The 13,901-nt window shown below is 43.2% G+C and overlaps 1 protein-coding gene across 1 annotated transcript in view; it reads left to right on the forward strand.

The window, feature by feature from the left end:
• LOC126456233 (collagenase-like) overlaps positions 1-13,901 on the forward strand; it is a 43,432-nt gene that overhangs the window by 9,173 nt on the left and 20,358 nt on the right. Inside the window, exons 2-3 of the mRNA XM_050091986.1 lie at positions 2,033-2,096; positions 6,787-6,946. Coding sequence (XP_049947943.1) covers positions 2,033-2,096; positions 6,787-6,946 — 224 coding nt within the window. The remainder of the gene's footprint in view (positions 1-2,032; positions 2,097-6,786; positions 6,947-13,901) is intronic.

A 13,901-nucleotide genomic window follows, 5' to 3' on the forward strand; every position in this document is an offset into this window, starting at 1 on the left:
CGCCACTGGAGCTTGTTCAGCATCTCCGTAACGGGACTATCAGCGATTTTTGCTAGGTGAGAGGTGTGCACGGGATGCACTAAGTTTCGTGAGACCAACTGAGGAGCTGCTAGAGTGAGAAGTAGCGGCTCCGAGGTCTGGAAAGCTGACTACGGATAGGGAGTGGTGCGCTGACCACACACAGCATCTGAATGGTGCCACTGACAGAGAAAGACTTGCCGGCCGTCGGTGGTAAATGGCCCGACAGCGCCATAGGCCGAGCTTTACCTTTTTAATAATCATCCGTGACTCAAAGATGGTTACTTGAGAGAAGCTGGATGTGCATTAGTAAATACACTTAACACAGCAGCCTTTGGTGAATTCATGATTTGATTTTAAACGTTACTTTTACAGTACATTGATTGAATTACAAATACAATAATTACAAAACTTACAAACCAACTTCGATTCCATAAGGAATTTATGACAATCGCTATCAAATAGCTGTTTTGTCGCAAAATACTAGTCACAGGATGTTTCTAGAGACACTTATTAACCATTACACATTTCAGGCTCTGCTCACCTTCAGATGACCTGGTGATAAATTGGTAACAGAAATTTTTTTATAACCTTACAAGTTTATACAAGTGTCTTAAAAGAGGACCTATGTTAAAACATGGTTGAGCAAAATAGACATTTAAAACAAAATACATACCATTTAGTGTAAAGCGAATATACAACTCTCACAAGAATGTCAGTTGACATCGAAAGAAACATAGTTTACTAGTCCACTCATCGGACAACTTTATGACCTAACATGTATGCTGCTTGAAGTCGAGTGTTGTGGTTGGCAGGTAGGCCCACATAAGAGACATTTTTGGAAGGTGACTATCAACAGTAGTCAAGTAATGTACATAAAATGTATGTTTGACCATCAGCTGTTTCTATTTTAAACCCAAATGTCAACTGGTTTCAGTCTTGAACCATCGTCACGAATAAGGGTTAAAATGATTTAAGCCACCCCATAACATTTTAATTACTTAAATAATGTGTAGAGCATGTCATAAATATCAATACACGACACAGGACTCTTATAAGCGAAAATACGAATACTAAATACACACAGAGCAATACTGAGAAAGATAATCCTCATCTTCTCTTCACTGCTGCCATGTGCATTTGTACTTTTCGTATGTTTGCTGTGTCGTATATTGATATACATGCTCTACATATTATTTAAGTAATGAGAAATGTAATATGGTGGCTTAAACCATTTTAACCCTTACCCGTGAAGATGGTCCAAGACTGAAACATATTGATATTTGGATTTAAAATAAAAACAGCTGACGGTCAAACACGCATTTTATGCACCACATAAGAGAGCCTGTTGACGCTAGATGCCGTAAGTGCTGTGGCCCCGCCGTGCGTGGCCGACACATAACTGCAAGTCGTAATAACATAATCTATTACAAAATGTATGTAGATTTTCCTTACACTATCTATAGGAGCTAATGTCAACCTTAGGCAAAGACAAATTTAGAAGACATATAGGTTTTCAGTCCTACTCTGGATGGAGTAAAGTGCTACGACGCTACCATTTATGACCTACACATAATTACAAGTGGTAATTTCAAAACATATTACAGTATCTGACATAACTATAATATGTTTCAAAATTAAAACTTGTAACTACGCGCAAGTCATATACTTTAGCGTCATGGAATTCTGTCTTCAGCCACTCATTTTAGTCGTTGTGTCCGTCCTTCCCTGTATTCCTAGTAATCTATTTCGTGTCACAACCAATGTGGTATCTTCGTGACGTCGATGAGAAGATACGGCAAACCTAGGAAGTAACGAAATTTATCCCTACAATTTGTCTTCTATAGATTTTAGAAACGTTGGTGTAGCATTTCTAAGTAACATAGTACAAGATGGTACATTTTTTACATGTTTCTCTATATGTTTTGTCTCATAGGAAATGTTTAGCTCCATTTTACGCTTGTGTAACATGTTTTAGAATTTTTTGCATTCTGAGACATACCAATTATTCTAGGGGCCGCTGGTGGAGAATTCTAGATCCGACTACACTGACTTTGCATGGGGCGACTCAGCAGCAGGTAAGTGCCCAAAGCAATATCAAGTCATTTTTAGCTGTCCTTGCTGTCAGTCACTAAATACTCTTTCTGTACACCGATGTGAGTTATTAGTAATTACAGTCCCTCTTTACGGCCTGAAGATCAGAGTTTAGTAATGATAAGACAGTGAACAAGATAAACTGTGTAAAAAGAGTTGACTGGGGTCTTACCTCAAATGAATTTTTAATGACAGTGATGTGAGACAACAACATACTTTAATATCCTTTATAGGCTACTTATTGTGATAGAGTAGTTGTGAAACATCTGTCACGGAATCAGAAGCAATACAGTTCATGTTGCAGGTAACTCCCTCTGGAGTAAATTGCCGTATGTAATTACAGCCAATCGGCTGAATGGTTTCCTGAAGGCAACTACAACCATGTGCTGCAGCGAATCTTGAGCAGTTAGTCATTTGGTATCACGGTGACACTACACCCAAAACAAGGGAATATCAGGCACTCGTATTATGGCGGAACTATATCAGTGAAAACTATTAGATGCACCGATAACTCGTGTAACAAATAGTTCCTACTAGCGCAACTCCTAAGATAGGCACTCGTGTAATGGAGTTAGCGCGAGGCTATATTTGGAGTGAAGAACAGACTTACGACGTCTCTCCGAAACTGCTGTTCGCTGTCCCTACACTGTGTCAGGCTTCTGAGCGTTCTTCTCTTTTTGAATTCATGATGGCTGACCATCTTTGCTATAGCCCCACACACAAATCCATTACCTTCACAACCAATAACTCTTCAGCCGAGGTTAATAGATCATGGCTCAGTGGTTGTCGTTTCCTGCGAAAATTACTATGAATACGTGATTTAAGGTACTTTGTACTGCAACTGGCTAGGGTGTGCCTAACCGCAGTCCTTTTCATTTGATGCTTTGTTTTACTATTGCTCATCTTAAAATGTTCAGTTTTTCATATGAATTCGAATTTTCCTTTGCTTTAGGACAACGCACGACTAGTTTAAGAAGTGACACATAGAATTTGTAGAGAACTGTTGTGGATTTCCTTGTTTTTATTTGGTTACTTCAAAGGACTTCCGACTGGTATGAAACGAATAAAAGTCAAAGAAGAGTCTGTCTGTGGCTCTTGATGTGCCAAAGCTGAGATGTTTCCCAAGCTAAGCACTTTCCCTCGTTCTGGTTGTTCATTTTTCTAGAGAAAGAAACGTTAAGCGGCCATCAGCTTACGTTAATTTCGCTGGAACATGACAAATTTCATTGATGATGATAGATGATGACGATGATGATGATGATGACTGCATGTTTCTTAAAGGCAGGGTGCAAGTCTTTCTGATGGGCGCCACTTTGCCGACTTACGTGACCCTAGCCTACCCCAGTCATCCACCATAGAAAGGGGACCTGCAGTGTAACGTGGAATCCGAACCACATGTTTTCCTGGAGTATCCTCGCATCATTGAGAGGTGAAAGCTAAAAGAAAATTGAAAATTTCCTTCTTCTGGCCGGGTTTCGACCCCGAGACCTCTCGGTTTTCAGGCATGCGCTTTGCCGCTAGACCATCGAGCCCGACATGACGATGACGATGATGATGGTGGTGGGGGTGGTAGTGGTGTCATGACTGCAACTGTAATGGAACTTGATTCCACTGGAGCCTAGAAATAAAAGTGTCATGCTTAACTTTGCCGCCATTAACTTTGTCCTCTGTATTTCGTATTTTCTTTCTTTATCAATTACCCAACAAGATGAACTTAGAAATCACTCGCTGAAATACGAATAACGTTTTCAAACAGAATACTACTTGGCATAATTGTCTCTTCCCTCACACTCACACATGCATTACGGTGCAAAAGGTAGTTACTAATCCGGCACTTGTACTTATTTGTACGATTCCGTCTTTGTGTTTTCAATAGGATGTGGCACTCTTAATCTCCCTTTTTCGCCTGCGCTCACTGTGCTGCTACCAAAGCGGACGTCTTAAAACAGTGCTTCTGTCTAGTACTGTGAATGGAATCCCGCATTGGCACGTGTTGAGAAATAGGCATACAGCTCGCCTCTTCCTGCATGTGAATCAAGCAAACGTGCACGGTGAATGGATGCGGTGCCCAGAGGTCTGAATGTATCTTTATTTACGCCGCGATTGCGATTTTTCAATTAATAACACGGAACTTTCTTCGTCCCAACACCAGACCGTGACGTTCTTAAGACACTGTGTGTCTAATCCCTTTTAGAATTCGCCAGAAGCATGATGTATATTACCTTCGTTGGTTACCTACCAAATGGAAAGAGGAATAGCATACAAATAGTCCACTTCATTCCTTCTCAACAGACAGTGGCACTCACTTCGATCGTCAGACAAGTTATACTGAGATCACGAAGGCTGTGGAAGATCTTGTCATAGAACTATAGAAAAAATTCTTGAGCTGGCGTCCATAGCCAAGTCATCTCTTTAATTTAGATGTATTTATTAGTCGAAAATCTTTATGCCTACCACAATCAGCTGATTTCTCTCAATCAGCTGATGCATTGTGATAAGAATACTGATGTAATTACGATTTATACACATTTGGAAGGGAATCTAATGAGTCATTTGTTTTCATAGATATCGAGAAAGCTGTTGTTTGAGGTGTTGTGGTCAAAGGAACAGCCAAAACGCTATGTAAGAGGTATCATAAATCTCTACAAGACAGGAGAATGTGTCGTTAAAATAGGGAATGAAATTTCTAGAGAGGCTTTCAGAATAACTAAAAGTCTGATGCAAGGATGCTGTCTCCCACACCCTTTAAGTCTCATATGGAGAAGGCGAAGGCATGGAGATTGAAGCAGGGAATCAATGTATGTACGCACTTTTCTATGCAGAAAACGACGAAGAGGATATGTCTTACATGCTTAGGAAATTGTTGGAAGAGAATAAAAAGTGGAGTTTGCAAATTAATTTTGAGAGGGTAGAATATCTATGTAGCCGAGAAGAGGGACAGTGACGGACGCGTTATTAAAGTACCTGGGCAGTATCCTATCAAGTGTCGGAAGATGTGACAGAAATGTACCTGGGTAGTATCCTATCACGTGACGGAAGATATGACAGAGATATGCAACAACGGGTCAAGCAGAGAAGGGTAGCTATCCACAAACGAAACCCTGTACTTTGGACATCAAAAATGTGTTTAAAGGTTAAAATTCATGTATAAAACCCATCGCGGAACCAATAACAGGTTATGAAAGTGACTGGTGGGAACTCAAAGAAAGAAATAAAAATAGACATAGAGCTTTAGAAATGGACCGTTTGAGAACCAGGTAAAAAATGAGAAAATAAGAGAAAGGATGCAAACTCATTATAGTATTACGGATAAAATAGAAAAAAGACATCTAGAATGATTTGGGCTCGTCAAAAAATTGATGAAGGCAGATGGCCAAGAGAGCACTTTCATGGCAACCTTCTGGACGGAGAAGAAAAGGGAGACCACGAAGGATGCGGCTAAGTGGTATCCAAGAAGCGATGGAGAGAAGAGGAATGAAAGAGAATGAGGAAGGATGGCGAGGTCGAGGAATTTGACAACAGAGGTGCGGGATGCGGTGACGGCTGTAGTACCCCCACAACAAGTATGAAGGACACCCATTTTATAAGCTATTTGTACGCACTGATCACTTGACAACAACTGTACACACCGATGTATGTAGATTTTGGCGTGACACGTTTGACGTGTACTGAGGGATGATGTATAGCAGTCAAAAATGGCTCCGCCGGCCGGAGTGACCGAACGGTTCCATGCGCTTCAGTTCGGAACCGCGCTGCTGCTACGGTCGCAGGTTCGAATCCTGCCTCGGGCATGGATGTGTGTGGTGTCCTTAGGTTAGTTAGGTTTAATTAGTTCTAAGTTCTAGGGGACTGATGTCCTCAGATGTTAAGTCCCATAGTGCTCAGAGCCATTTGAACCATTTTTGAAAATGGCTCCGAAGTTCAAATAACTGTAGTGGACGAAATAAACATAGTTACAGTCAAATGGTGAAATGTTGTCATTTAGAAATTTCTTGATGACTGTGATCCCCAGTAAAAATTAGAATATCAAATAGAAAATAGTTTGCAGAACTTGACCAAAAGTAAACGTTATTTGATAAGACACCCTGGTGCAAAGAGGAATTGTTGATTTGTGATTAGAAAAAAGTGTGGCGATACGATTTCCAGAGGAAAATCAAGGCTTGACAACGGTAAACAGGTTGAAATGGATTTGGGCTGAATTGGAGAGCTGCAGCAAACCTGTCTTAAGATGGAAGACCTAAACATATACTGCAACAACAACAACAAGAATTGAAAGGATATATTAAAAAGAGTGGTTACATGTATGAAATTATTAGTAACAGTATATGCACGTTAGAGTTATTAGGTATTTCTGGTATATCGATATATCGTTATTATGTCTACTATCAACGTACCAGGAGAAGTCACAGCAACTTACACTACATGAATTGTCAAAATTGGCGTACTTACCATACAAGAATGAGACGGCTGAATTTTGCCCTTTGGATTTCGTTTTTCGGGATGCGCAAACGCACTAGTAATTTTTCCTCTTCGCGTCCCTTTTACCCATCTGACATCGGAAATCTCCGTGGCGCGACAATAGTAACTGTGCGGCAGCACGGATCTTAGATGCCTGGAGGTTGAACGCCTTTACTCAGTTTAGCCGTGCTGTCCACTCAGCTTCACCTGTTGCAGACGGCGCGGCCGTGAGGACGGGTCGCATCGTGGGAGGCGGGGCGGCGGCGCGCGGCCAGTTCCCGTTCGCCGCCTACGTCAACGTGGCCGGCACGACGGCGTGCGGCGCCGCGCTCATCACCGACGGCTGGCTGCTCACCGCCGGCCAGTGCATCTACTCGTGAGTGCGCTGAGAGAAAAAGAAAAGGACTGAGGCTCCACGACGAAATTAACCGAATGGTACGGAAATTGGTAGATGTGACGTAGATCAACTGACAAACAAATTGTTACAGTTTCAGAAAAATCGGATGATTATTCAAGAGAAAAACCTTAACCAATTGAGCAAGTCAGTAAGGTGTTGTCCCATCTCTGGCCCTTATGCAGGCAGTTATTCGCCTTGGCATTGACAGACACAGTTGTTGGATGTCCTCCTAAGGGATATCGTGCCAAATTCTGTCCAATTGACGCGTTAGATTGTCAAAATCCCGGACTGGTTGGAGGGTCCTGAACATAATATGCTCAAGACTTTCTCAGCTGGGGAGAGCTCTGACCACCTTGCTTGCCGAGGTAGGGTTTGATAAGCACGAAGAAAAGCAGTAGAAACTCTTTCTGTGCTGAAATTAAAGCCCAGAATGGCTTGCCATGAAGGGCAACAAAGTGGGGTGTATAATATTGCCGCCGTGCCGCTGTGCCTGAAAGCTTCGGCAAATGACAACCAAAGGGTTCCTGTTATGAAAAGAAATGACACCTCAGACCATCACTCTTTATTTTCAGGCCGCACGGCGGGTGACAGTCAAGTTGGTACCCCACCATTGTCCGGGTCGTCTCCAGACAGGTCATCGCTGGTCATCGCGGACTGGAACATCATTGACTGAAGTAGAACTGTCTTCAGTGATAAGTCCCACTTCAGACTGTGCCCCAGTGATCAGCGAAGACAGCGGTGGGATATCAACCTGTCACCCGCAGTAAGGTACTCAAAAAATGGCTCTAAGCACTATGGGACTTAACAGCTGAGGTCATCAGTCCCCTAGACTTAGAACTACTTAAACCTAACTAATCTAAGGACATCACACACATTCATGCCCGAGGCAGGATTCGAACCTGCGACCGTAGCAGAAGCGCGGTTCCGGACTGAAGCGCCTAGAACCGCTCGGCCACAGCGGCTGTCGCAGCACGGTGCTACTACCAGGAGTGACGGTCTGGGGCGCCATTTCATTTCATACCAGGATCACTTTGGTTGTCATCAGCGGCGCTCATACAGCATATTCTCCGCTCCATTTTGATGGCCTCCATGGAAAATCATCCTGGGTTTATGTTTCAACAAGATAATGCCCAGAATGAGATTTTCACTCTGCAGCGGAGTGTGCGCTAATATGAAACTTCCTAGCAGATTAAAACTGTGTGCCCGACCGAGACTCGAACTCGGGACCATTGCCTTTCGCGGGCAAGTGCTCTACCAACTGAGCTACCGAAGCACGACTCACGCTCGGTACTCACAGCTTTACTTCTGCCAGTACCTCGTCTCCTACCTTCCAAACTTCGAGTCTCGGTCGGGCTCACAGTTTTAATCTGCCAGGAAGTTTCAAGATAATGCCCGCTTGCACGTGGCTAAAGTTTCTACTGCTTGCCTTAATCAGCAAGATCGCCAGATTTCTCATCAACTGAGAACGTTTGGAGCATGTGCAGGACCCTCCAACCACCTCGGAATTTTGACGATCTAAAGCACCAATTGGACAGAATGTGGCATGATACCCCTCAGGAGGACATCCAACAATGCTATGAATCAAGCTCAAGCCGAATAAGTGCTTACATAATGGCCAGAGATGGAACAACACTTTACTCAAATGTTCAAATGTGTGTGAATTTCTAAGGGTCCAAACTGCTTGGGTCATCGGTCCCTAGACTTACACGCTACTTAAACTAACTTAAAGTAACTCATGCTAAGAACAACACAACACTTTACTGACTTGTTCAATTGGTGAAGCTATTTCTCTTCAATAAATCATCCAATTGTTTTGAAACTGTAATCATTTGTCTGTCTCTACATGTGCGTCACATCTAAAGATTTCCATTCCATTCGGATACTTCCTACGTTGTGCATCGTTTTCTTATCTTTTTTTTATTAAGAGCGTAAGTTTTGCTACATTTTGGTATGTTTCGGAATAGGCATTCAGAAGAGTGCTACTTAAAAAAGACGTACTGCTGTCCATTTCTTCTTAACGAATAAAGTTACATGAAAGGCTATCATGCTGGCTAATGTACCCCTTGCAGCTAATATACGGGGTGAGTCGCGTAAGATATAACACCCCCAATCATTCCGGGGGCGATTGCACGTATCGGCAAGCGGTGTTCGGCGGATCATAGTCGACTGTGGGGCACATACTTTGGTACATGCATAATAATCACAACGTTTATATTGACCGAGATAATGAGGCAAGTACATGTTTTTTAAATGGGACGCTATACTTTTTTTACCATCATTCGAGCGCTCTGGAAAAGACGCGTATAGTGATGCAACGCATGTTGCTATTGTGATTCAAACTTCGCTTAAAAAACGCTGGGAAATATTGTACGATTGAAGGTCGAGGCGGCCGGAAGCGGCTGCAGATCGTAAACACGCCTCGCGCGACCCGCGGGCCGAGTATCCGTGCTCTATGCAGCGTGCACGACCTACGCTACGTAGGTAAATCCTCATCCGCCGTCTTTTAAGCAAAGTTAGTGTCCCATTTAAAAAACATGTACTTGCCTCATTATCTCGGGCAATATAAACGTTGTGATTATTCTGCATGTACCAACGTATGTGCCCCATAGTCCGCTATGATTCGCCGAAAACCGCATGCCGATACGTGCAATCGCCCCCGGAATAAAGGGGGTAATACGTCTTACGCGACTCACCCTATATATAGGAAAAAAATTATTTGTAGAGGCCAAGATAAATGGAACAAATTATATCGTCAGTAGCAAAAGTACAGCGTTTGCCATCCACGCACAAACGCTGCACCCGGTTATGGGCGGGAGACGTATCGGTTTTAGCCGAACTAGACAGGAACAACCATGGAAACGCACGGGGTGGAGAAAAGTATGGAAACACGAAAAACAGCACGCTATGAAGAGTAATGCTGTACGTTGGCATCCAAAACAACTTCAGTTCGTCTCAGAATGGATAAGTAGTGATCCTGTACAGTTTTAAATGGAATATTATACCATTATTTCTTGCGAACTAGCGGCAAGTTCCGGTAACGATGATGGAGATGGATAACGATCACGCATCCTTCTATAAAGACTCAAGGGGACCTGTCGTCATAGAACACAGCATCACCATTCGGGAACAAATATTGTACCATGGGATGGAACCGATCGTACAAAATGGACACACAGCCCTTGGCAGGAGTTTGACATTTCAAAAGCCATGGGACCCACTGAATACCCAAATCAACACTGAATCCCCACCATATTTCACTCTTGGGACGAAAAATCGGCTAGAAGTTGGAAACAACAGGATGAAACAGGGCTCGTCAAACCAAACGACATTCTTCCATAGCTCCACAGTTCAGGTTTTATGGCTTCGGCACCACGTTTTTCTATTACGGGCGCTTCAATCACTGAAGAGTGGTTTTGGAATTCCAGCCCACCTTTCAATTCTTATTTTACGGACCTCCCTATCTGTTGTTTTGGTGCTGACAAGATTCGCGAGTGCGACATTCAGTTCTTCATTGTCTTTTGCAGCCTTACCACCTCTTATTTTTTCACACAATCCTGTTCAATAATCATCGGTTACGCTCACTCAACACACACATTCGTGCGTTTTGTGGCTTATCGGAAGATGTTTCTCCGCATTTCCTGTATGCGTTGTGAATCTTCGATATACCAAACACTTCGACTACCTTACTTACGGAAGTACGCAACACAGGAGCACCAACAATTTACGGACGTGCGAATAGAATGAGCTCTGACATAAGGCATTCACAACTACACAGAGCACGTTTGTGAGCACGACTGGCAGTTGCAGCGTAAGGAGAGCAACGCACAGGTGCCGCTCGTGGCCATTACAACAGCGCACCTGGAAGTTTGGCTAGCATCTGAATTTTGGTTGAAGCACACATTTCTCGCGGTTTTTCCATATTTCGGTCTGTCGCCTGCAAGTGCGAGAAAACATGATCACGGACCTTAGAATATATGCACCTGGTCTGTCGAATACATAGGCACCCTCTCACAGCTCGACTGGTTCATTAAATCATCAATCTTGATTCCACAGAAACTGTCTAGGATTGTTGGTAACAGTGGATGAAGCGTAGTACTTAACATCTAGCAATTTGATAGCTCTACATGAGCTATTGATCTATAAGTGAATTCAGTTGGATATGTCATGTCAGCTGAAAAGTTATGAACTGTGTTCCTCTCAGTATGGGGGTCATTTTAGAGGCTAATCGTGGTGTTGCACGATATTAGCGTGATTCTCAAGGGTCCACTAATGTTTTATCTGGTGGTTTATTTATTCATGTATTTACCAGTTCTCAGAGGTAAAATTCATCGTTAGATGACGTTCATTCTTGTTTCTATATTTGAAACCACGAGTTCAAAGGCGTCTCTAATCACTTCTGTCGCAACGGGATATTAAAATGTTTTATTAAAGTATATCTTGTCAGCGTCTGTACTGAGACGAGAAAAATTAACTCTATAGAAACAGTTTTATTTTCTATCCTCTTCTATACATGAAGTTAATCCCTAGACGGAACTGTGCACGTGTTATGAGTCTCCAACAGGCCAATATTATTGATTTGAAGAACAGTCAAATTTACTCCATTCATATATTATCGCTAAATCACTGGTTGTGAGTAGAACACGAACAGTGACTTTTCCCAACAGGATGACTAACGTTCTTGCTAAGTGGCGTGGGCTCGCTTCTTAGATGGCATATTTGTCTGGATGAGGAAGTTTGGCAAAAGTAGCTGTTATTCGTTCAGTATCGAACGTACACGCCAATTTTCTTTTTTTCATTTTCTACGCAGTGGAGTAGGGTCTTCGTGATCCGGCCTCGGTTCTTTTAGAGAAACAGCAGCGATGTGGTAGTGAAGCATCCCAGTTGCGGCAGTTGGCTTACAACCACAGCAAACGTCCTAAAACTCTCTATCGGAGATGGGATATTGAAGCCACTTTTAATTTGTCTGGCAAGACCAGCGCTTTATTGAAGGGAACTGGCATGCGAGACATGGTCACTGGGAACGTCAGATGGCGCGGACGGAGCGGGAAGTCAGAGGTTACAAATTAACGCTCCATCCGAAGTTCAGTCAGGCAGCACCTCATGAAAGTGAAGAGTCGCGTCACCGAAATATCGTGCAAGGAGGACTAAGATATCGGGAAGCACACCCTACAACTCAATAACCTAGTATCATTTTCATTTAGATAGATGCGGACTGTATACAAGATGAACGTTAATAAAACCGACAAACTGCAGGGACTGATTCCTGAAAGTGGAGGAAAAAAGGTCCTATGAGCATGTGTCCGGAAATGGACAGTGGGCGTGCAGCGACAACAAATCTTCCCTGCACCGCACCCACGTCACAACAGATGTTAAAAGTGGTCTCCATGGGATTTCAGGTGATAGGGATGGTAGCGGTTGTCATGTTGCATAAACATAATCGTACTTGGGCTTACACCGTGTTGGCAGGAGCTGGAGCTTGTACTAGGATTCGTGTCAATAAACTGTAGAAGCCAGTTTCCTGAATGAGATTTTCACTCTGCAGCGGGGTGTGCGCTGATATGAAACTTCCTGGCAGATTAACACTGTGTGCCGGACCGAGACTCGAAGCACTTGCCCGCGAAAGGCAAAGGTCTCGAGTTCGAGTCTCGGTCCGGCACACATTTTTAATCTGCCAGGAAGTTTGTAGAACCTAGTCTTCCAAATCTGGTGTCGCACAGTCCGCCGCCTCCGTCCACGTTTCCTGTTTGAAAGGACCCATGATATCACAAACGCCCAAAAAGAGCTTGAAATATTTTGTGATGTGGTTGGCGTCTATGAGGATGCTTGTTTTCTTGTTTAAGTCTACCCGTGCTGCCTTTCGACCGTTTTCATCGGCTTGGCCGTACAGAAACACCAATCACTTGTTCCCCACATGAATACCAGACCATTCTGCTGCTTACAGTACGCTGCGTCAATCGCACAGACTGCAGGATATGAGAAACACACGGTATGTGGTCAGAGGGACCTTCATTCGTCAGCGCCATCTACCATGGCAACGCTGCATTTCCGGACACGTGTTCATAGGACCTTTTATCCTCTATTTCGAGTCAGGAGTCCGTCCCTGCAGTTTCTCGGTTTTATTAATGTTCACCCTGTATATGTACAGTAAAAATCCACAGCATCGACTGCAAAAATAAAGAAGACTCACTTTTTTGAAGAGGTCACAGATCAAATTTCGTTGATCTATTCTGCCTGCATAAAAAAATTCTACATCCGCAGTCTTTGTTACATATTAGGGTGAGAGTGTTCTTCCTTGCTATACTTTTTAGATTTCCCCCTCTACCAATCTTGTAATAGAAGATTAATACACAGGGTGTTCGGAAATTCTCGTTACAAACATCTAGGACTTGTAGACGGGACTGACAAGGGAACCTCCCCATCGCACCCCCCTCAGATTTAGTTGTAAGTTGGCACAGTGGACAGGCCTTGAAAAACTGAACACAGATCAATCGAGAAAACAGGAAGAAGTTGTGTGGAACTATGAAAAAAATAAGCAAAATATACAAACTCAGTAGTCCATGCGCGAGATAGGCAATATCAAGGACAGTCGGAGTTCAGTAGCACCGTAGTCCCGTGGTTAGCGTCAGCAGCTGCGGAACGAGAGGTCCTTGGTTCAAGTGTTCCCTTGAGTGAAAAGTTTAACTTTTTATTTTCAGACGATTATTATCTCTCCGTCCGTTATGTTTTCATCACTTTTTTGGGAGTGATTATCACATCCACAAGAAAACCTAAATCGGGCAAGGTAGAAGAATCTTTTTACCCTTTCGCCAAGTGTACAAGTTAGGTGGGTCGACAACATATTCCTGTCATGTGACGCACATGCCGTCACCAGTGTCGTATAGAATATATCAGACGTGTTTTCCTGTGGAGGAATCGGTTGACCTATGACCTTGCG

Source organism: Schistocerca serialis, chromosome 2, assembly GCF_023864345.2.
Source record: "Schistocerca serialis cubense isolate TAMUIC-IGC-003099 chromosome 2, iqSchSeri2.2, whole genome shotgun sequence".
NCBI lineage: Eukaryota > Metazoa > Arthropoda > Insecta > Orthoptera > Acrididae > Schistocerca > Schistocerca serialis.